The sequence below is a fragment of the Ailuropoda melanoleuca genome, chromosome 19, assembly GCF_002007445.2.
Source record: "Ailuropoda melanoleuca isolate Jingjing chromosome 19, ASM200744v2, whole genome shotgun sequence".
NCBI classification, from domain to species: Eukaryota; Metazoa; Chordata; class Mammalia; order Carnivora; family Ursidae; genus Ailuropoda; species Ailuropoda melanoleuca.
The window spans coordinates 4,521,935-4,546,914 of record NC_048236.1 but is presented as its reverse complement, the minus strand read 5'-3'; the positions used below and the strand labels follow the sequence as shown (position 1 = coordinate 4,546,914).

General features: G+C 42.8%; 1 protein-coding gene and 1 pseudogene across 5 annotated transcripts in view; one reads left to right on the top strand and one right to left on the bottom strand.

Moving 5' to 3' along the window:
* Positions 1-24,980, top strand: part of CLIC5 (chloride intracellular channel 5) — a 160,190-nt gene that overhangs the window by 36,989 nt on the left and 98,221 nt on the right. The window contains exon 1 of one of the 5 annotated variants that reach the window (XM_034648302.1): positions 19,874-19,998. The exons of 1 other annotated variant lie outside the window; for it this stretch is intronic. Coding sequence is in view for 2 of the 4 variants with exons in the window: in XM_011232834.3 (XP_011231136.1) it covers positions 20,733-20,795 (63 nt within the window). In the remaining 2 variants the exon portion in view is untranslated. Of the gene's footprint in view, positions 1-19,873; positions 19,999-20,375; positions 20,796-22,052; positions 22,076-23,016; positions 24,862-24,980 lie in introns of those variants that run through there. 3 more of the 5 variants (XM_011232834.3, XM_034648301.1, XM_019806347.2) reach the window with 3 other exon arrangements.
* LOC117797203 lies at positions 17,640-17,740 on the bottom strand (annotated as a pseudogene).

The following is a 24,980-nucleotide window of genomic DNA, read 5'->3' as shown; positions in this document are numbered from 1 at the left end:
CCCCTCTCCATGTTCAGGTATTTTTCTTGTGACATTTCCTCGCTATGGATCCTAATCTCAACCTCTTCCGAGGGCTGCCTGCAACTTGGAAGCAACTCTCCCATCTTGTCTTCCTAACTAGAACATGACGCTAAGACATTAGGAGTTTGCCTTATTGGATCTGGCAGCACAAAAGATAGAAAGTTAGTCTACCTGCCATTCCCCCACTACCTCAAGCCTTTCTCTCTTTTAGTTCATCTTGATCTCATTGTCTATAGTCACCAATATTGGAGAACATGGCAGATAAGCAAATGAAGACCTTGGTCTAGTTTTAGGGCCTAATTCCCTGCCAGCTCCATATGTGATTCTGGGCTATCTATGGAACACTCCTTATTCTCACTTTTCTCATGGTACGTGCCTTATAAGGCTGCTGGAAGGGGTAAATGAGCCAAGGTATATAAAGCACTTAGCACAGTACCCGGCATAGAGAAGGTACTTAAGACACGTAAGCCGTCATCGTCATCAATAATGTCATCACCATTGGGGCACCTGGGTGGCACAGCAGTTAAGCGTCTGCCTTCAGCTCAGGGCGTGATCCCGGCGTTCCGGGATCGAGCCCCACATCAGGCTCCTCTGCTATGAGCCTGCTTCTTCCTCTCCCATGCCCCCTGCTTGTGTTCCCTCTCTCGCTGGCTGTCTCTCTCTCTCTGTCAAATAAATAAATAAAATCTTTAAAAAAATAATAATATCATCACCATCACATCCAGTAGCAACAACCAACTCTCTTGGTGCTAATAAGGCAGCTATCTGGTGTGGTTTATGGGTGGGCTGGTAGAGAGAGTCACAGGCCAGAAAATCCCTGTGAATTATACACTTCTCAATATGTCCTTCTGTGTTTTCCCTGATGGAAGAGCAGGTGGTAGAACAAAGCAGGTCTGGGTCTGAGGTCTGGACTCTAGCTTTGTCTGCCACCGAAGACTGATGGAGTGACCTTGACTAAGCGCCTCATCCCACCGGGGTTCTGCCTCCTCACCTGGCAAACAGGAACTTAGACTTGATAGCCTTATTCCCCTCAGGCTTGGACAGTTTGTGTTTCATTTACGGTGTATTGACTCCACTTTTTTTCTTTCCATTTTCCCATTGAGAGCCCAAGGCAAAAGTGATAACAAGCAAGAAAACAGCTCCCTCTAGGGTTTTCCAAAGGTGTGCCAGGGTTGGTGATGTGAGCGGAAGAAAAACACCAGGGCGAGCATCTGGGGGCTCTGAATTCCCTGAGGCCTACAGTTACCTGCCCCACTTCTTAAACGGACCTCACAATGTTGCTTCTATCTGGATGGGTTGAAATAACTTTGTTTTGAAAAATTACAAAACCCCAAGGGAAGAAAACCAGCAAAAACAAAGATAAAAACCCTTGAGAACACTTGAAGGTACAGAAACCCAAGTCAAGTAAGAAACACTGAGAAAAGAATTAAGTCCAACTCAGAGAGATCAGCCATTATTTATTTCAAATGCAAGTTAAACGTATTTAATGAAGAAATATAACCTTTTGATGTTTGCATCGAGAGAGTTAAGACAGTGTTCGGAATATTTCAGCAAGGTAACCATTAGTATTTTATTAACGTAGTATTTAAAAACTGTAAAAATAGAGTTTGGGGGGGAAGTCCATTTAAGTTTATATTTTTTTGAGTTTATTATTATTCCTCCCAAAATGAGGCAAAAAAACAAAAAAACAAAAAAAGGAACGTTATTGTCCCCAGACAACAGAGTCACAGAATGTCACAAATCACCTGATATAAGGCTCCACCGTATAGATGAAGAAGCTGATAACTCAATGCTTTTGTATTTAATTCAGAGCTCTTGATACTTTCTGGAAGAATACATAGAATAGCAGGAGCAATGCCAATGTTCAAATAACAGTAAACATGAACTCACTATGTACCATGCATCCTGCCATGTTTCACACGGAGCGTCTCATTTAACCCTTGCGATAGCTCCAGGAGTTCGTTACTATGGTGTTTTTCCCTTTTGCAGACAGAGAAACGGAAGCACAGAGGACTCAAATGATTACCCTAAAATTTACAGCTTCTCCATACTTGTGGACTTTTTATGTATGATCACAAATCTATCCCACATTCAAATGCATTGATATGTACTCAGATAGATGGCACTAGGCTTTTCATGACCGCTGCGTTTAGTTTTGGAACAAAAATTATTCTGGTTTTGAAAGCTCTTCCTTGACCGTTGTGAGGACAAAATGAGTCACAGGGAGTTGGGAAGAGCACTCAGAGATGGGTGGTAAATGGGCCCCAAGGAAGGGATGTGAGGCAGCTTGCCTGGGAATTGGTCAGTTAGGTGCCAGCTCTTTGAAGTGAGGGATAGCTTGAGGTTCCAACATAAACTTTCATAGATGAAGGGTCCATTGAGCAAGTATCATGAAAGGAAGAAGCTGAATTCATACTGAACCTTCACAGAACTTTATGCACATGGGCTTATATTTTCTTCTATTCTTTGGTAAAAGCACACAAATGCACACTTGACTACCCAAACACATAGTTTTGTGTTGTTCTAACACAATTTTTTTCATATGCATATCATTCCATCATATTGATGTATCATGATTTGCTTAGTCATTTCCCTATTGTTGAGGCTTTGGATTGTTCCCCATTATAAATTGCATTGCTGTACCATTTCCAGACCGTTTTTAATTTGGAGGATTTTTTTCTGATGTAAATCCCCAAGGGTTTAATTTCTGTGTCAAAGCGCATACTATATTGGATCTTGCTATACATTGCTAGTTTGCATTCCAGGAAAGCTAAAAAATAAATTACAAGTCCAACAGCATTCAATTTTTAGCATTCGGTTTTTCTGATTTATCCACCAAGAAATGTATTTACCTTTTTAAGTTGTTTTGATCACACCATAACCATCACCCCTACCCTGACATCATGACCACTCCCAACATCATCACCTTTGCCAAGACAACTAAAAGCAACACAATTACTATCATCAACTACCTTGACCATCTATACTACCACCACCACCATCATCCACCCCCACTGTCACCATCACCTTCAAAATGTCACAGCACTGTCACCAACATCACAATCACTTTCATCAACCAAACCACCACCCCATCTCTGTCATTCATTACCGTCACACCATTATCAAATCCACCAACAATGCCAGCACTATCGCCACCATTACTTTTATAACCACTACACTCACCATGATCAGCTATTGTCACCACCATCTTGATCGCCGCCATCTTGATCCCCACCATCTTGATCACCGCCATCTTGATCACCGCCATCACTCTCATCACTTTCACCACCACCACCAGCACCATCATCACTATATTCCACTGTCACTACTGCCACATACCATTATTAGAGATGCTCGGTATGTGCCAAATACTGTACTGTTTACTTATATGAATCATTTTGCCCTCACAATATGTAATAGCCTCCTGTTACTGACTAGAAAACTGATACTGAGAAATAAGGACCTTTGGTCAAAGACACTGCTAAAACATGGCAAAGCCAACAGCTGTATTTGACCCCAAATCCCATTCTCCGTACCGCCAATGCCTGCACTTACTTTCATGGATATACTGTGGTCCTTCAGAGTTCTTTTGTCTACATCTCTTTAGTTGCTATTGAGACCGAGCATCTTGCCATGTGGCAATTTATTGTCGACATTTCCTTGTGTGTAAACCCTCTTTATTTCCTGTGACCTCATTTTGAATGAAAGCTGAACACTAATCTTAAATAATTAGATCAATTCTGTACTTTCCATGGTAAAGCTTTTCCTTTAACATTTATAATGTATACTTTTCTCACTTACATTTAGTCTTTTAAGCCCTTTTAGTTTTTATGTTCTAACATCTATTTTATGTCTAATTTTATATCAGACAATGAGAAATATTTCTTCCTTCTTTAATTGGAAAGAATATGCTTATTTTCTTCTAGTTTCCTTTTTACATTCATCATTTTGCTTTGAACAAAGTTTATTATGGTATATGATATGGAGTGTATATTCCACTATATTCTCTGTGCTGTGATTTCATTGTGCCCATGTATTGAATTATGATTATTTCCTGTATTTGTACACTCTATTTTTCAAAATATTTTATTGATTTATTTTAGAGAGAGAGAGAGACGCACAAGCAATGGGGGAGGAGTAGAGGGAGAGGGAGAGAGAGAATCCCAAGCAGACTGTGCACTGAGAGCAGAGGCCGATGAGGGGTTTGATCCCAGGACCCTGAGATCACGATCTGAGCCAATATCAAGAGTAGGATGCTTAACCAACCCAGGTGCCCCTATATATTCTATTTTTTTCATGTAGTAAGTTCTTATAAGAATCTCAATCTACTCTTGAAATATGTATTCTATCCTATAATTTCTTCCTTGCTTTTAACCTAATATTCTATAGTTTTGGTAATTGTCGCTTGTTTTAAAGTTTAGAAAGTAAGTCCTCATTAATCCTTTCAGAAAAAAAAATTGGTATATTTTCCTGCTTGTTCTTCTGGAGAAATCTTCAAATCAGTGTTTCAGGTTTTATAAAATATACTATGGAGACTTTAATGTTATCATATGAACAAAGAGTTTTGTTACTTTAAGAATATTTGGCTTTCCATCCATTAATAAGATTTAATTTCCCATTATTCATAGTATATTTTTTTCCTTTCAAAATTATTTTCTTGTTTGGAGCTAAATAATTTTCTAAGCACTTAATAGTATTTTTATCTCAAGAATACATAGATTTTACAGCATTATGAAGTTATTCATCACCTAAGTATCAGGATACAAATAATGTTATTGAATTTATCTTTTCCAACACATCAGCTTTTGCTGTAACTGCAAAATCTAAGATAAATAGTTCCGATATTATAACAATTTTCTCTGTCACTTGAAAAACAACATCAAAATTAGTAAAATCAATGACATTTTCTTTAGAGCCAAAATGTTTCCGAAAGGCAGGGCCCCCAGACGAGCCAATCTGGGAAAGAGAGAGTCTCTTGGCACATGGATACTATTAATGTAAACTAACTTTGGATGAGCCCATAGGGCTGAGTGTTTAAAAAAACTGTCATGTGGAGTGGGATTTTCGATGCCACTCAACTTCCTTTTCTCCTTTTTCTCTCCTTTTCCATTGTTTGGGGGCCCCTGTGTGATGACTTTGGTAGTCAAGACTGGGGGGTAAGCTGGAAAAATTATCCCAGAGAAGGACCTCTGAGAAGTCAACCCAAGGCTGGCCTTATTAGCCCCCGTTCTCCCAGAAATAATGCACTGCCCACAGGCGCTAATGGGACCCTGGGGTTTGAAGACCCACCTGGGTCGGCAGCACATCTCTGAAAGGTAGGGTCCTTAAGTTTGGAGATTCGATTTTGCAGTCACTGCAGAAGTAGGTGAGTCCAACGTTCATTCATTTATCCAACAAATATCACCGAGCCATGCAATCCACTAACCGTGGCTACAACATCTGTTCTCCATTTTTTCTTTAATTTATGAATGTGAAAGGGGGAAATAAAGGCATTGGATCAGGTTTGTTCCTAGGTCCCCTTCGCTCTAGAATTAGTATGTTTGCTATCACAGAACAGATACTTTAAAGGCTGGGTCAAGGAGATTTGCCAAATGAAAAAATACTAGTATTAGTGAGTGAGCCCTCGGAGTGTAATATGCCCCGGCTTGGTCTGAAGGCCCAGGTTTCAGCCTCTAACTCATAGGCTTATGGTCACTGGCTTAATCTTCTCAGTATAATTTGTCTTCTACCCACTAACGATCTGCCTTTTGGTGAATTTGTAAACAAATACCAGCCCTTCCTGTGATTCTCCAGTTGCCTGTGCTTTCAGCCACGCAGCAATGACCACGTTCCTAGTACACGCCAGGATGGGCAAGAATTGTTCAGCAAAGCAAGGAAGCCCCTGATGTCTGCAAATGATCCATTCACTTATTTATTCATCCCTTTGTGCTTTCATTGATCTCTTACTGAATACAGTCCACGTGCCGACACTCACACCTTTTTGCGCAATAACACAACTGAAGTAATTTTTTCTTTCAAGCTTGCCAACGATGTCAATCGGGATAAACTGTGACCAAAAGATTGTGTTTTTGATTTTTGAACCAAATCAAGTTTTCGATATTCATTTGCAAAAGAATTCCTTAACACTGTTGTGAATAGAGGAGGAAATAATTAATAGTTGCCAACCAGAACAAGTCATGACCTTCTCCTGGAGGAATTCCTTGACTATTCATGAGGGAAGCAAAAGAGATAAAATGTAGCATCTGCAAAAAGTTTTAAGACCTTTGTAAGACATGCAAATATCAAATCATTATACTGTATATCTGAAACTAACGTAACGTCGTATGTCAGTTATATCTCAATCAAAAAAAATTTTTTTAGGGTCGCCTGGGTGGCTCAGTCATTAAGTGTCTGCCTTCAGCTCAGGTCATGATCCCAGGGTCATGGGATTGAGTCCCGCATGGGGCTCCCTGCTCAGTGGGAAGCCTGCTTCTTCGTCTCCCACTCCCCCAGCTTGTGTTCCCTCTCTCGCTGTCTCTCTCTCTCTGTCAAATAAATAAACAAAATCTTTAAAAAAAAATTTTTTTTAATGTTAAGAACTGAGGTTAAGTAAGAGTTGATAAACTACGGATGGAAAATAATTCTTTCTTTTCTTCTTCTTCTTTTTTTTTTTTTTTTTGCATTTTCCCCCTGCTTGTTCTGGAGGGATCTTAAAATCAGTTTTTTCAGCTTTTACAGAATATACTATGGAGACCTCAACTATTGTCTTATGTGTAATTTGGTAGTAAGGAGATGGACAGGGAATTTGGAAGGCAGGAACTCCCAAGACTAAGACTTCCCATGTTATTTTCAAAATAAGCTATCTCAACTGTTCTACTACCAAACACATAAAGTTTATAAACCCTGGACCCTTGGGAATCCACTAATAAAATACTTGATATTCTTCAAAGCCACTGAATTTGTTCAACACCCATTTATTTGTACAACAACTACTTCCTGAGCACGATTCTAGCACTGCGTGTGCTCTGGGAACACATGAAAAAAGTGTAAAACATTGTCCCTAACCTCAAAGATACGGCAATGTGGTTGGGGAGACAAGATTTACAGACTGAAAGGAGAGCTAATAATAGAGCACAGCTTAAGATGAAACAACAAGGATAAAAATAAATAAATTGCCAAAAGATAAATAAGCGCCAAATGAAACAATAAAAGTGACCCGGAGTTTCAGAAGGAATAAATCACTGTCGGCTGAAAGGGTCAGGACAGACTGTTGGCAAGGTAGGAAGGACTTCAGCGTTGGAACGCAAGGAGGACATGGGCGAGGCCACGAGTGGGGACGCTTTATTGTGGACCGACTCTGGCTATGACACAGCCACCGGTTCAGCTGGGGCCCCAGCCAGACAAAAGACTCTCAGAGGGACCTGACTAAGTACGCAAAATGACCAGTGACTTCTGCCCAAATGGTCAAAGCGACAGGCTGGGGTAGATGGACACGGCGTGCAGCCCTGACACAAGTCTCTCCTGGAGTTTTTAAAACACAATTCTGAGAGATTCAATATCCAGAGGCAAACAAATCCAAAGGATGGGAGAGCTGGAGACATTGATAGGGGAGCTGCGGCAGTTCCGTCATTGAAAAGGAACGGAAGCATGGGACAATTGCCAGGTAGCCGTTAAATAACACATTTGTGTAAACAATACGTTCTGAAACACATGGCTATACTTGTCCTTAGTCAAAGTGCCTTTTGCTTGAAGGAAAACATTTTCTGCTTCATTAGCTCTTTTTTCTTCTTCTAATATTAGTCAAAGACTTGAAAACTTCTGCTGTCTTTTGAGGCAAAGGTCACAGCACAATATAAAATAAGGAAAAGGAAGTGGCTATTAGGAGCCAAGACACCTGAGTTCCTGGCCTGCGTTTGCCATTGATACTGTTTGAAACTTGAGACTTGCCACTTAAACTTTCTAGATCTGCATTTTTCCCCACAAGATGATGGTAATATTGTCTACCTTATTTACTTTACAGGGTTATTTGGGATGGAGTAAGATGACAAGGGGAAAAACGTTTAACATGTTGAACACCTATTTTGAATCAAGTCCTTTCATATTCTTATGTCATTGAACGCTAAAGACGATAGCTCACATTAAGTGCTAGTAGTTTGCTCAACACCACACAGCGATGGCGATCCGATTCTCCAAAATTTAGTAGCCACTCTGTCCTTTAATGCCCACAGGTCAGGTTGAGCCCATGGCCTCATGGCCTCCATCAGCTTGGGGCTCCTTTTGCTCTGAGAAGGTCTGAGACAGAAAGTTGGGAGTGCGGTCCTTGGGGTGGGATGTCAGCCTGTGCCATGCTCAGGGGTGTTGTCTAGTGAAGGCAGAAAACAGGGGTGGGTTTTGGAGGTGGAATGCAGTAGGGAAAGCTGGGCGGCCATCACCCTTACACACGTAGACAGTGAGTTCCAGGTCTCAGCCAGAAGCGCCTGAGTCGGGATTATTTCCCAGCTCAGCGCATCTGGAGGGTAGGTCTGGCCTTTCATGGGTGGGAAGTAAGATTCTCTAATGAGCAACACTCTCGGTTTGGGCTGCTCCTTAGAACCAGCTGAGCAGTTTACAAATAATACCAGTGCCCAGGCTGTAACCCAGACCAGCGACGGCAGACTCTTCGGTGGCGGCAGATGGGAATAACATTCTGATAGCCCCCCATGCAGCCAAGTTTGAAAACCATTGATTCCACAGAACAGAGGAAGGGTCTCCCTAAGGGCAAATTTGAGCTTCCAGTATTTTAAGATCCAGACTCTTCTAGTAACGGGGAGGAGCTACTCAGGCATTATCTCAAATGGCATCTTTGGTTGGTTGGTGGATTTCTGTTCTAACAGCAAGCGGTGAGTAGGCGTCCCAGGATCCTACCCTAGGTCTTCCGCAAACATGCCAATGTCGCCCTTAAAAATTCATAACCCCTTGTACTGACATAGCATTTTATGGCCATGTATTCTGCTTATCTTCAAACTGCCGCTTCAGATGGCATTTAAGGACCAAACGATGGGTTTTTTTTAAACCTTCAGTCTTATTAAATAGCTATCCTGGCCGTGAGCAGTCTACCGGTTACAGTGACGGTCAGCACAGGAAGGGCGAAGTAGGAAAGAATGAAACATTTCATTTTACAAAGTTGCTAGTCTCCTGCCTTTGGAATCTCTTCCTCCTCCTCTATTTGGGGTCTTTATAGTGCTTTCAGAATCCAGACTTGAGTTTCCTGAGCTGATATTGTCAAGGACAACCTGGTGGGTCTTCCTGTGTGTGCAGCATAAGGTAGGCAGGCTGCGGAGAGCCGCGAGAAAGTGACCGGCCCCCAGACTCTCCTCTCTTCTTGCCCTGGGCACCCAGGGCGCTGAAGCTCCAGGGGCATGAGGATCCCGAAGGAGCTTATCAAAGCTGTAGCTTTCCTGGCCCCACCCTCAGATTCCGTGTTTGTGGGAAGGGCCCAGAGAGATGCATTTTTAGAAGCTCCCCCTGATTCTGGTTCAGACTGTTCTAGGAAACGCCTGGTGGTGGGGGCCAGATGCTTTGGGAATGCAGGCCTCTGTGTTCCCAATTGCCTTCTCCTGTGATGCCCTTTTAAAATGCAGATATGACCACCGCAGCCTGAGTCACTCAGTTCCTCTCTCTGGACAGAAGTGAGGACAACAGCAGTAGGAGGGTCTCAGTATGTGTTTTTTGAAGGGACAAGGGGAAAGCAAGATCTACTAGTGTGAGAGTCTCAGTAATGGACGAGGATTTTGAATCCAGGGACACCGCTGAAGAGGAGGGAATTGGCTTTGCAAAGACAAACATGGCTGTCTTCACAGAGCCCCAGGGAGCTCTAAGAGGGCTACACACAGTCTAGCTGACTCGCCTGGGCCTTTCCCTGCAACTGAATTAGAAAAGACACTTCTTGTTTAAAAAAAAAAAAAAAAATCGGACAATGTATAAAATAAAAGTTGTAAAAAGTAAAAATTGAAATGTTCTTCCTCCTAATCCCACTATTCTGAAATAACCATTATCTTTACTTTGCGTGTAGCCTTCTAGACAACATATAATATACAATTATATCTATTTTACAAAAAATGAAATAAGTTCATGCACTTTTCCATAATTTATTCTCTTTTTCACTTCACAATGTATCCTGACATCTTTCCACGTCATTCCACGTATGTTCTTTTTGTGATATCCTTCATTATATGGATGCACCAAATGTACCCAGTCAGTCTTCTGATGGACATTTCGTGCTCTACTAGTTTTTTATTTCAAACAATGATGCAATAAACACCTTTGAACATACGCCCTTTGTTTCCTTAAGAGTTTCCTATCAATGGGCCTGTTGAGTCTTCATAGACCCATCTATGTCCTCTAATTTGATAGATAACTGACCTCTGAAAGGTTGTACCAAGGTACACTCCCTACCAGTATTGCGTATTTACTCACAATTGTTTTCATGAGTCTTTACACATTTTTACCAGTTAAATAAGTGAGAAATCTTCCATTGGCGCAATTTGTTTTGTAGCTAAGTGGTATGCTTTTTCATGTATTTACTCATCCCTGGGATGCAGCAATGTAACTATTCCTACCTTTTACCCAGGACTCAAGGCTCACTTCCGTGTATTCATGCAAATACTGTGTTTTCTTGTTTTTGCTATGGCCTCTGTTGATAAACAGCAAATAGTCATGGGCTGCAGAGAGCAAATCCTGCGGAGAGGGTGAGGGGCAAGGGAGTAATCTTCCACTTAATCAAGATATCAGCATCAGCAACTTATTAAAAAGCACTCCTCACGTTACTTAGTGTGTAAACTTTAAGAACTGGAGCAACAGGTTCTGTTATGCAAAGTACAGTGATGGGAATAAAACAAAATCTTAGTAAGTTATTTACCAAATGAATGAGCGAATGCAGGCAGACAGACAGATCTAGATACATACCACAGGCCCGGCTGTGTGCTGGGCACAAGGAAACACACATAAGAAACACCAGTCTTGCTTTCAAAAAGCTAGGAGATTTGTTGGGGTTGTGGGTGTGTAAAGTGATGATTACAATGCAAGAAGTGATTAATAGAGGGATAAGGAGATTGTCTTCTGTCCTTGAAGGTCTTAGTTCTAGAAGGCAACAGATTCATAAACAAATAATTTCAATGGGATAGCACAAGAGTTTGCACAGGTGTTATGGAAGTGAGAGGGTTTTGTTTGTTTTTTTGGAGGGTTTTTTTTTGAGAGGGGAGGTGGTGGAAAGGGGCAGAAGAGAATCTTAAGCAGGCTTCACGCCCAGTACCAAACCTGAGGGCTCAAACTCACAACCTTGAGATCATGCATGACCTGAGAAGAAATCAAAAGTTGGAGGCTAAACGGAGAGCCACTCAGGTGGCCCAGGACGCAGCCTCCTTTTTTAAAGTGCACACTGTGCTGTTGACCCACGGCCACCTTACAATGGCCCTGAGATCTTTTTTGGTCATATGGCCCATCTCTTGCCCATAACCCTCTTTATTCTGTGCAGGTTCAAACTGTTGTAGATACAAACCTGTCGCAAACATTAAAAAATCTAACTTGAGATGGTTTGAGCCAAAAAGGGATTTTACTATCAGGACAGGAAACTCTAGGGGTATCAATTTTTAGGTACCAAGAGATCTAGTCAAACAATACATCAGAACTTGGGCTTCCTTTCTCCATCTCTTAGCCCTTGTTTTCTCTCTGTTGGCTTTACTCTCAATTATACTCTGTCTCAGCAGTGGCAAGACAGTGCAAGCAGCTCCAGGACCATATTGTCATTTCTCTGCAAGCCCAGCAGAAGGAAAAATTGTCTCTTGAGCACATTTCTGACAAAAGCCCAAATCTGAGCAAAGTCTGATCTCTTTCTATCACATCATTTTGAGGATTCGTATTATATCTTCTATGAGTTATAAAGAAACAGCCTTAACTAACATTGCCACCTGGAGAAGATAATTACAGTTTTAAAAAATGATTCTCTGCCAACTAGATTGTAAATGAGAACGTCACGAACTCAGCACTAAGCAGCTCGCTCTGCAAGTCTATGACTTTTTTCGTTTAAAAAATGGGACATTGGGGGCGCCTGGGTGGCGCAGTCATCAAGCGTCTGCCTTCGGCTCAGGGTGTGATCCCAGCGTTCTGGGATCGAGCACCACATTAGGCTCGTCCACTAGGAGCCTGCTTCTTCCTCTCCCACTCCCCCTACTTGTGTTCCCTCTCTGGCTGTCTCTGTCAAATAAATAAATAAAATCTTTTTTAAAAAATAAAGGGACATTGGCTCCAAGTTGATCATGTGTCCATTTTGAACCAATCACTGGGCTCAGAGGGATTCCCTGCTCCTGCCAGTCACCTGCCCACCCCTGAAGCTCGGCTTGAACCTAATGGAGCAGGTGTAGATTCCAAGGAAAATTCAGGGGTCCTTTAACAAAAGGGCTAATGGATTCTGGTTGTCAGTCATAACAACTCTTCTCTTTTCCTTTCAAAATTCTAATCTGTTTGGTCATGGGCATTTGCCCACTTTCTTCAACTCATTCTGTATTCTTGTCCCCTGGTGGACAAGATGACTCCTCCTCCCCAACATTCCTTATCTTGCTTCTCCCCCAGCCTGGTGTCCTTTTTAATACCATGCCCTTTTTTGAGTTATTAAAGGCTATCTCTGGTCAACTGGCAAGATGGGCCTGTTGTCCAAAAGAGAATTAGATGTGTGCATAAAAGTAATATGGGTCAACAGTTTTGTTTTGTTTTTTTGGAATTTTGTTACACATGTATTTATCTTGGATCCTGTCCCAGGCTTTTAAAAATATATTTGTGTAATAGTTGTATTTTAATGTGATCTTGCTGTGACTAAAGTATGAACTTTGCCATTAAGTGAGACAATTACCAGAGCAGTAAATCCTGCCAAAAATTCATGGTGCTGCAACAGAACATGACCTCAGATCACTTTTCTCTGGCCTCTTGTCTCCCATGGTTTTCCTTTCTGTAGGGGCTAGGTATTTGTTTATTTTTCCTGTGCCACATTGTGGTGCCTGTTTCTTTTTTCAGCTCTGTCTCTGGTGTCTCTGAGGTTAAGCAGAGTGAAGGAGGGTTCCAGAATCCCCAGATCCAGCCATTCCATATCCAAGATCAGTCATTCACTGACTCCAATTCAAGAAGCAATTGCTAAGTCTTTATCATCACCCCAGCCTCCTCCTCCGAATGCATTCTACTTCTCACACCCGGGAAAGCACGGGAGTTAACAAGACAGGCTTTCGCGGTGGAGAGACCCGGGTCAGAACACCGGCTACGTTGTTTAGAATGATCTGTGTGATCTTGGACAAGTTCCTTAACCTCCTTAAGTCTTTGCTTCCTCATTTGTGAAATGGGACTGATAGCACCTGTCATACGGGCTATTATAGAGATGAAGCAAGCTTAGGCGCGATTCAGAGCTTCCGGCATATGGTGGGCTCTTGGTAAATGTTAACTCTTCTCATTCTTACGTAACTCTTTCCCATGTTTTACTTCAAAATTAAAATCTTTATAAAAACCCCATTCTGTAATGTCCATTTCACTGATGTCAGCCTTTGAGTAAAAAAGTGCAGAATCCTTAGTTGGGGAGGACGCTGTGAATAAAAGAACTGCCAGATACTCATTAATTCATTCCATTATCGATTATTTTTTCCAACATGTACACTGTACTTGGATTATTAACACTTTGCTTACAAGTGGTTTTTTTTGGTTGTTGTTGTTACAAGTCTATAGCAGGGAACCGTTGTGTTCTGAGGGCCATGCAAAAGAGACACGAACCTGGATTCCTGTCCTCAAGGAGCTTTTACTCTTGTGAAAAAGGCATAGGGTAATCCATGAAGTCATAATGCAGGAGCAAAGATTGCTCATCGGCAGGAGACAAGAGGCACCATGCCTGTTCTCGGAAGGTTCTCGAATGAGCATGAGCAGTACGCCCCCAAGACACTGGTGGAGAGAATGTGTAATGAGTGAATCAGTGGATGAGTGATGGTCGTTGACAAGGACAATTGGCTTTAGTGCCGTGTGCTCCCAGGCCCCTCCCTGGGAGACTGTAGGTAGACTGCTGTGGGGACCAAGATTACTGGTCATGTTCGGCATGTCCAAGGGCACTTTGGTTTATAAAGGAATAGATAGAGCTAGCAGCCCACACTAACCCTCCTCATGCCCAGCCTGTGACTTCACGTGGGTGTAATCACTCCAGGACTCACCTCCCCTTGTCTACACCCACCCGGTCCTCCCACGGAGACACTGGTGTTTCTGCAGCTGTCATCAAGCCCTGCCGGTCCCTTTAGCTTGAACCTCAAGCCCTTGGGATTTTCCGAGAGATCCTTTGTGAAGAATGTCAGAGAGGGACAATCTAATTCTCTTAGAAATAGCCGCTACCCTGGGCAGAGTGAGTGGGTACAACTAAAAATCATTAGGCACATAAAAGTGGGAGCTTGTAGCTAACGGTGTGCTTATACTCTGGTGCTGGGCAAGACATTTCTAAAAAAAAACCTTCTTAAAAGGATCATCGTCATTTCATAATAAATGTCCTTTTATCACATACACACACTCTCTCAGTCTAAATATGCTTATTTTGTTGTTTTATTTTTTTTATTTCAGTGAAGGTTTGTTTTACTTTGTTGATTGACTATAATTAGGAACACTAGGTCTCACGGAACAGAGACTTGTTTTATACATCTGAAGTCAATGGGAAGATGAGATCTGATACTAAGGATTTGAAACAAAGAATATGTGGAAAGGGCATATAAAATTAAAATCCAGTGGCTTTACATTTTTTGGTTTAAGAATCTTGATCCTTTGAACAATTTATATACAGAAAATTCTCATTTTGCATATAGGGTTCTGTATGTTTTAATGCATGCAGAAACCTCTCTACCCACCACCACAAACAGGGCACAGAAGAGTTCCATCACCTGAAAAAATTCCCTTCTGCTACACCTTTGTAGGTCCCCCTTCTCCCCGCCAGTCCCAACACCTGTCGGCCACTGATGCGCTCTCCGTCGCTGTAATTTTGCCTTCGCAGAATGTCACAGAAATGGAACCATTCCGTAGGCAATCTTTTGAGACTGGCTCCTTCCACTTAGTATAGTGCAGCTAAGATTCTTCCGTGTTTTGTACGTGTTCATTCTTTTTTATCGCGAAGTGCTATATTGTTGTATGGATGGACCTCCATTCTTTTATTCCTTTAGCTATTGAGGGACATTTCGGTTTCTAGTTTGTGTCAATGATGAATTATGCTGCTATGAACATTCATGTACAGGTTTTTGTGAGAACCCAAGTTTGCATTGCTCTAGGATAACACCCGGAAGGTGACAAGTGTGTCTTATGGTTAGTTTATATTTGACTTTATATGGAATTACCAAACTGTTTTGTCAGAATGACTGTATCGTCCTGCATTCTCACTGACCGTGTTCGGGAGTTCCAGCTGCTCTGCAGTCTTGCTACCACGTGGGCTTACCGTGTGTGTATTATTCTCACCATTCTAATAGGTATATTGTGGTATCGTTTTATTTGTATTTCTCTCCTCAATGACGGTGTTGATCATGTTTTCATGTGCTGATTTACCACTGGCATGTCTCCTTTGGTGAAATGTCTGTTCAGATTCTTTTGGCTAATTTTTAATTGGATTGTTTGTTTTCTTATTTTTGAGCCGTGAAACTTCTTTACAAACTCTGGATACAAGTTCTTTATTTCCTCCTCTTCTTATTTCTGGAAGAGCTTGTATAGAATTGGTAATATTTCTTTCTTAAAGGTTTGGTTGAATTCATTAAGGAAGACATCTAGGCTTGGAGGGTTTTTTTTTGGCGAGGGGAGGATTTTCAACTATGAATTCAATATCTTTAGTGGATATGGGACTGTTCAAGTTATCTCTTCCTTCTTGAATGAGTTTTGTTAGTTTGTGTCTTTGAAGATTGGGTTAAGTCTCCAATTTACATGCAGAGAGTTGCCTGTATCCTTTCTTTATTAATCTTTTATGACTGTGAAGTTTATAGTGTTATCCCATCTTTCATATCTGATACTGATAATATACAGCTTCTCTCTTTTTCTCTTCGCAAATCTAGCTAGAAGTTTATCAATTTTATTGATCTTTTACGAGAATTAGCTTTCAGTTTCATTGATTTTCTCCATTGTTTTATCTTGTTTCAGCTTCATTATTTTTTTTGTATTTATTATTTTATTGCTTCTTGCTTTAGGTTTTGCTGGTTTCTTAAGGTACAAGCTTAGATTTAAGATCTTGATTTCTTTTTAAACAGAACATTTCAAACATAAATTTCTTTCTAGGACGACTTTGGCTGCATCCCACAAATTTTGATACATTGTATGCTCATTTACATTCAGGGTGGGGGACAGGCTAGCCCAGTGATGGGTATTAAGGAGGGCACATATTGCATGGAGCACTGGGTGTTATACACAAACAATGAATCACGGAACATTACATCAAAAACTAAGGATGTACTGTATGGTGACTAACATAACATAATAAAAAAATTTAAAAATCTTCTAATTATCCTTGAGACTTCTTTATTGACCAATGAATTTCTTAAAGTGAATTGCTTAATTTTCAAATATTTAGAGGTTTTCCAGAAACATTTTTTATTGATGTAGTTGATTCTATTATTGTCAGAAAGCATATTTTGTATTGTTTCATTCTTTCTTTTTTTTAATTTTTAAAAAGATTTTATTTATTTATTTGTCAGAGAGAGAGCAGGAGCATAAGCAGGGGGAGTGGCAGGCAGAGGAAGAAGCAGACTCCCCACTGAGCAAGGAGCCGGACACAGGGCTCAATCCCAGGACCCTGAGATCATGACTTGAGCTGAAGGCGGACACTTATCCAACTGAGCCACCCAGGCATCCCTGTTTCATTCTTTTAAATATAGTGTTTGCTTTGTGACCCAGAGTATGGTTTATTTTGGTGAATATTCCATGTACTTAAAAATAGTGTGTATTCTATTGTTATTTAGATGGGATATTCCATACAAGTTCATTAGGCCAAATTGGTTGATAGTTATTGTTTAGATCTTCTATATTCATACTGATTTTTTGTTGCTGTCTATGTGTGCTATCAATTACTAAGAGAAAAGTTTTGTAGTCTCCAACTACAATTGTGACTTGTCCTTTCTACTTTCAGTTCTATCAGCTTTGCTTCATGTATTTTGAAGCTCTGGTATTACGTATGTATACATTTAGAGTTGTCATATCTTTTTTTTTTTTTTTAAGATTTTGTTTATTCATTTATTTTAGGGAGAGAGAGTGAGCCCGAGCAGGGAGAAGGCCAGAGAGGAAAATGTGCCATTTTATAATAAGTTTTGTGTTTGCTCTCTTTTTTCCCCTGTCAAATCCATTAGATTATTTGAAGATTTCTTCCCATTACATTTTAATTTGTCTATTGGCTTTTTACTGTATCTCTTTGTATGACTTTTTTAGTTGTTGCTTTCAGAGCAGTTACAACATACATGTCTAACTTTTCTTAATCTGCTTAGAGTTCATAGTTTGCCATTTCAAGTGAAGTATAGAAAACTTACCACTATGTAAATCCCTTGACCATCACCCTTTATGTCTTATCATTCAATCTGAATATATTGAAAACCCCGTAAGACCTGTTATAAGTTTTGCTTTCAACAATCATACAAAAGTATGGATGCTACACAGATTGGCATGTCTTTCACTGGAACCATGCCAATCTTCTCTGTATTGTTTCAATTTTAGTATATGTGCAGCCAAAGTGAGCATTAAAGATGTTTTTGAAGTCCTTTGCTGGTAAATATTTATCCAAAACTTGCACCAACTTTGTGAAACTATGATTATTAGAAGTACAGTCTATGATCAAGGAGGTGTTTTTCTCTGGACAAAGCTGTAATTGACTGCAACCAATTATGATTTGACATTAAAGGGTACAAAATGAAGGCTTTTTATCCTGAACTAAAGCAGAATGTGGAATTGAAAACTAGAAATTATGCACAAAAATATTTTATCACCAAAGCTGACTTACTTTTGTTTGTTTTGAACATGAATGTTTATAATATCAAAACTACCAGTTGTCTGGAGGGGTGTCCAAAGGGAAGGTATTAGCTAGAAATTAAAAGAGAACTGGTCCATTTTCCAATAAGCAGTAGTTATTTGGAGAAGATGAAATAGAAGCCAACCCGGCTAGGTTTGGAATTAAGGAGAGTGGAGGTCATAGCGGACATTGTTCGGATCATAGCCAAGAAAATGATCACACATGTAAAGCATCTTTCATCTAAAAATAAATAGCCCTCAGAGGCATAAGCATATAATTTTATTTACCTCTGCCACATTTGCTATTGCAAACACTGACCAGAGTCCAGAGCAGGAAAGTGATGAGTCTGTGTGGCACGCGGTGAAGGTATCAGTCTCCCTCTGCGCCCTTGGCCTTCGCAGAGTATGCAGTCATTGGCTCAGAAGCTACCGTTGGGAAGGTGACTGTTTCTCTAAAGGCTTTGGTGATGTAAGCCCGAAACCAAGGAGGAAGAGAGGGCAATGAAACCTCCCCTTGGTTGAGCTGTGGTATACTGTGAGGGTTGCACACTTGGGCCTGGTGACTGTTTCTTCAGTGAGAAGGAAGCATTTGTACTTGGACTTTATGGGGAAACAGCCTGCCATAAAGGGTGGTCAGGATACCTTGCCGTCTTCTCCACCTGACCAGTCAGGGAGGTTCAGCCGAAGTGCCTTCTGCTTTATGAGGCCTTTCCCTCTACCCGCTCTGCCTGTGGTGAATAATCTATCAACATGCTGATTGATAGAGCTCTTGCATCTGCCCCATTCATGTGACAGGCTTGTCTTCCTTCCATGGGACTGTTAGCCGGAAATGGATCTTACTCTCCATCCAGACCAGGACGGTGTCTTTGCTTCTTCAAAGTGACTTACCCAGTGTGCGCTAAGTTGGAGAGACGCAGTTCGTAGAGTCGTTGAGAGCACAGGCTCAGTCTTTCTGTGTTCAAATCCCCCATTTTCTAGCTGGTTGTCTAGGGACAAGCTCCTTGAATACTTTGAACCTCTGTTTCCCCACCTTGAACAGTGGGATAATAACACTATTTGTAAAGACTCAACAAGTGAAGATACACAGTGCTGAGTGCTTTTGTCTGGCATATAATAAGTACTATTCCCCATTTTTATTATTCAGTGATTACTTTTTTTCTTAAAGCAGTAGTGACATACACACATATTCGTGAGCAAGGCCAACCAGAACGCAAACAGGGCTGGCAAAGGGAAGGCAGAGAAAACAAACAAAAATTGACCAGATTTCAGATGCAAAAGATTTAGTACCTATTTTTAAAAGAAATGAAAGGTGGGAATGCAAATTGGTACCACCACTCTGGAAAACCATCTGGCAGTGTTTATCCAAGAAGAACATTCTCATACTCTATGACTTGTAAATTCCCCTTGTAAGTATATACCCAACAGAAAAGTGTCCATGTATCACCAAAGGAAGCTTTATAGAACGCTCATAGCGGCAGTATCCATGGTAGTCGTTAACTAAAAGCTATGCACATGTCCATCAACTGAAAAATGGATACATAAACCGTGGCCGTGAAAATGGATGATTTACCAACTACACAGAACAGAAGGGTTCAATCTCACAAATGTCAAGTGAGCAAACGAAGCCAGACATCAAGGAGTGTCTGTGCTATCTCTACTGTAAGAGTCCAGGCGAAACTAACCCGTGCTGTTACAAGTCAGGATAATGGTTACTCTGGGGGAAGAGGGGGTGGAAGGCGAGGGAAAGGAAGAGAGGGGAGACCAGGAGGCACTTCCTAGCTAACATTTTGTTTCTTCATCTGGTGCTCCAGCTGGACACTTATGAGCATTTCCCCACATGTGTATCATACTTCACTGCAAAATAGAGAACGGAAATAAGAATAGGGAAGCAAGGAAAGGAAAGAAGAGAACAGAGAAAGAAAGGGAAGGAAAAGCAAGCCCAGAAGATGAGAAAGACACGGGTCCTCAGCTCTGGCTGCACCTGACCAGGTTGGCTCACTCCTCTACCTTACACACCAGCCCTGCCCACCCCCATCCCGTGCCCTCCTCCATTTGCAAAGCAGGAGGATGGCTTGTACTGGGGGAAGGGGGGGTCCTCTCCTTCTCTGCCCCCCCCAGCTCCTCCCCACTCGGAGCGCTGCTAAGGAAGGGAAGGGGCTTTTGTGGTGCGTAACGCTGGTAGTGGAGTAACTTGGAACAGCTAAAGCATCATTAATGAAGCCTAAGACTTAAACCCATCTTTCCTCTCCTCTCTTCCTCTTCTGGACTCCCTCTCCCTCCCTTTACGTTTCCCATAAGGTCCCCCGCCCCGGTGGCTGGGCCAGCCAGGCTCTGCCGCGCCTTNCCGGCTATTTTGGGCGCGTTGGCGGCGACGCGGGGATCGCTGACAAGCGCGGATCCTGTGACACCTCCCTGCAGCCCAGCACTTGTTGCTTGCTCCCAGGACCTGCTGCCATCCCTGAACCCACCTTTCCCCCTTGCCCCCCGTCCCCTCTGGCTTCCCTCCTTTGCATGTGATCTCTCCGGACACTGATCTCTCAGACACTGCTGTTCCCGGCTTGGGCAATAGATTAGAAAATAATAATAATAATAATAATAATAATAGTAAGCGCCGCTCTCAAGAAGGGCCCCGCAGAGCAGAAGCAGGAGCGCAGAGCGCTGGCCCGGGCGCCGCAGGGGTGGCGCCTCCCCAGCCCGGGACCCTGGCCCCGGGCGCCGACGGCATGACGGACTCGGCGACAGCTAACGGGGACGACAGGGACCCCGAGATCGAACTCTTCGTGAAGGTAGGTCGGCGTCCGGGCGCCCGCCGCACCTGTCGCTCCTGCAGTCGGGCTCCCTGCGGCGCGAGCTCGCGTGCCCGCGCGGACCGAGCTGGGACGCTGGACCCTCCCCAGGGAGGACAGTTCGGCCCTAGCGCTTCCTTGGGTGGCCTTTCCGCAAGCCAGACAACCTCGCTTCGGGGCTCCCGGGTATCGTGGAGTCAGGTGCAATGTGGCAGGTGGCCGTCTTCTTGGAGAGTTGGTAAACCAGCTACGGAACAGGCGGATCCGTCCAGAGTCGTGCCCGTGCGATTTTGGCTAGTCCTTAAGGGCATCTGGAGGTAGAAAGAGATGGCAGCAACGTGGCTGGACCCGTGGACCTTTCTTATAGAATTGGGAAGCAAGAGAGGGAAGGGAAGAAAAGGAAAGCTTACTGATACAATTCTCTTTGGCAAAATAAAGATAACATTTCTTCAAACGTCCTTTCTCTGGTTTGCTCAGAGCTGCTTCAAAGAACAGCAGAAAGAAACAAAGGTGTTTCTTGCTTTGTGAGCCGCAAAGCAGAAAGCAAACACTCCTTTTGCCCACATTACTGTTACTGTCATAATCATGATTCCACAGGGTAGTATTAGGAAATGCTAAGGGTTTGGCAATAGGGAAAACCCAGGTCAGCCTGGGGCAGAATGGGATGAAGGAGCACGGTGAACAAACTGAATGAAGCCGCCTTGCTCCCTGGGCAAAAGGATCTACCATCAAAACTGCTGCACTTCATTGCAACCTGTAGGAGGGAAAAGGATGGAGGAGGCAGGGGGGTGGGGAGGCGGCGTTTCCCGGTCCGCCGGTGGTGGGGTGTAAGAAAGAAACATTTGATCAGTCCTCGCCCCTGCAGACTCACCGCAGAAGCCGGGAAACCTGAGGCGGCAGGAGAGTCGCCTCCTGGGCAGTGCAGAAAGCATCGCCAGCACTTGGGGGAGGGGAGTCCGCCGGCTTCCTGAGCGCCAGGACTTTTCACAAATGAGAAAAATACCCTTCCAGGGCAGTTTCCCTGAAATGCGCAAGTCCTTGGTACCTTTCAGAGGTCTCCCGGTGGCATTTGAAAGGCATTGTGTATTCCCTGCCATGGGACCGATGTTATTTGGGGCAAATTACCCTGATTTCCAAGCTAATTAAACAGAGAGATTGTCGCAAAAAAGTGTAAGATCTACATAAACCTTGATAACCACCTTTTGGTCTTTGGTATCTTTCAGATGCCTTAAGAAAAAAAAAAAAGCAAACCCATCAGGTTGTGACTTCCTTTACACTGGGTAAGTGGTCTGTCCCAGTTGACCCAGCCTACCACAAAAGTCTGTTACATTTTCTTCGCTAGGTGTTACCTTCGCTAGGTTTATTTTTCAAAATTATCCATAGAAATTACACCTGTCATTTAATGACATTTGCTTTGCTAAGCCTGTTTCTCTCCCCTCAAAGGTGGCCTCTGTTTCATTTTGTTTTGGGGACCCCTCTGGGCAAGATTGCCAGGTCCTTTGGCAGACCCAGGTAATGACAGAGGTCATGTCCTCCTCAAAGTTTGGCAGCGTTGGACCAAGGGCCAGGAATGGGTGCCCTGAACCTTGGCGCCCCGGTCTGTAGCCTAGGGAATCAGCAGGGAGAGCTTTAACAAAGCGATGAGTCTCTCTGCTCTCCTTCAAGAAAGCTATTCTAGGACTTTCTCAGATTTCCTGGGGGCAGGTAGTTTCATAGTGTCAAGTTCCTGAAAGCTCTTTGAAACACAAATTGACTATTTAGAGCCAAAGGGCCCTTTGCCCCACTACTAGGCTCAGAGACCAATTCTGCCTGCACCTTTGGAACCTCATGTTCGCAGCTTGGAAGGTTTTCTCCATTTATGTAAAAAGCTCACTGCACAGCCCTCAGGGCCCCCAAAAGAATTCTAAAATGCCTGTGTTGTGATTTGTTCTGTCCCTAAAGGAAAGTGATCCATGAGAACCAGGCAGGCCTTCATGATTAGCTCAAAAACCAGATTGATGATGGGACAAAAAATCAGATAGGAAAGCTCTTTTTTTTTTTTTTTTAGATTTTATTTATTTATTTGTCAGAGAGAGAGAGAGAGAACCCAAGCAGGGGGAGCAGCCTGCAGAGCAGGCAGAGGGAGAAGCAGGCTCCCCACTGAGCAAGGAGCCTGATGTGGGACTGGATCCTCAGACCCTGGGATCATGACCTGAGCCAAAGGCAGATGGATGCTTAACAGACTGAGCCACACAGGTGTCCTAGATAGGAAAGCTCTTGGTTTTCCCTCCCTCTTTTATGAAATTCTGGGTTGTGGTTATCATTCATAGGGGCCAGCAAAGGCTGAAAATGATTGTGAAGTAAAGATCCTGCCCAGGTTACGCATGGTTTTATTTTAGGGAAACCAGGTCCTGATCTACAGAATCGGGTATTCCTAAAGGACATTTCTCTTGGCTACGTGATTCCCACGAGAAAGGCCTTCCTGTTGAAGGTGTCTGGGGCCTGAGGCGCCCCTTCTGCAGGGCAGGGTGGATTGGTTTCTAGGAAGCCACTGGGGCCGGCCGGACCCCACCCAGGGTCGGAGAGGTCATCTTCAACACTTCCTTGAAGAGATCTCCTTTCCGCCCAGCCTGTATGCTCGGTGTGTCATTCAAAGCCTGGGGTCACCCACAGAGTTTCCAGGATGCACGGTTCTATCCTACATCAACTGATCATCATTATCTGTTAACTACTGCTGTTGCTGCTGGTAATAATAATAATAGGCAGCATTTTAGGATTTCTGGAACACATTCAAATACCTTACCTTGTTGGATCCCCCGCATCCCTGTTTATGAGCCTCGGTTCACTCATGTGAAAAATGAAGGAAACAAATAAATGTGAGTCACAGGCAGCTTGTGAGTTCCTGCTGTCAGAACGTTCAGTGAGCCACAGTTTGCTCTGTGTCACAAGGGAAGTAAGAAGGATGATTCCACCTGTTCGATGGTTGAACAATGCCTGTGCTCAGAAGTACACTGTAAATAACATTCAGATCCACTTCTCAGATGTTGCAGTTTGGACTCTGAATTTCTTACTCTTTCTTTTCCAAATACCCATTTGTCAGGGCTTATACCTTCTTTGGCTGAGTTAGGCTCTCGAGTACCAGCCGAGGTGGCGATTCACTGATACCTCACCCATCCATTCTAATGTCATAGAATGCTGTCAAGGAGCCCTCTCTGCTCTGCACTCCTTCCAGGGGAACATTCTAGTAGCGACTTTTAGGAGATCTTCTCCCCCATGTTTTTAGTTTCTTCATCACCAATACGAAAAGCTTGAGTAAGTCAGTAAGTCTGATCTAATGTTTCATAGATGCGCCATAGATGGGCAGAGGTTTAGAGACACGGGACATGAGTTCGAGTTTTGTCCGTGCTTCTAATTAGCTCATGACCGAAGAAATTACTTAACTTCTATGAGCTTCAATGGCCACCTCTTGAAAACAAGAGGATGGTTATATGGTTATAAATAACCACAATTATATGATGGTGATCATATAATTTATGGCTCAGACCAGGACATTTGGTTGGAGAGTGAAAGCTATGAATAATTAGGCTGAGACAACAGAACTGTTCCGAGGCAAATCAGGATGTGTGGCCACCCCGATTACGAGAATACCGTCACCACAGACTTGCTGTGACGATTTCACAGGATCAAATAAGTGAACGCACTTTGTAAATGAAAATTGGTTTAAACACATAAGAGTAAAATAATGATATGAATTCCATGGCAGATAAAATCTTTTCTGATCTGCAGGCCCCTGATTTGCCTTAGGGAACAAAAGCCTGGCTCCTTCCTCACTAGCAGGGCTATTTCAGAATAAATGAGATCATACACAGTAAGGGGAAGACAACAGGTTAGAGAGTTGACGGTGGCAGCCGGTGTGGTTTACAGAAAGAAGAAAGAGCAAGGAAGTAAAAGCAAAACAGAAAGTGATTTGGAAAAACAAATACAGGATGTGCTGAGTAGGTCCGATCGAGACATTCCTCCCATGGGTACTGACTCCTGGACGCCCAGCCCCATCCTTGGACCCAAGAAGTAGTACACCACCAAAATGGTGAGATCAATTTGTTACAAACGTCTCTTGGTGCCAGGGGTGTGAATTTCAATAGAACCCAGTGGTTCTGGACTTTGGCTACATATTCAAGTTGTTTGGGGAGGTTTAAGAGCTCCGGA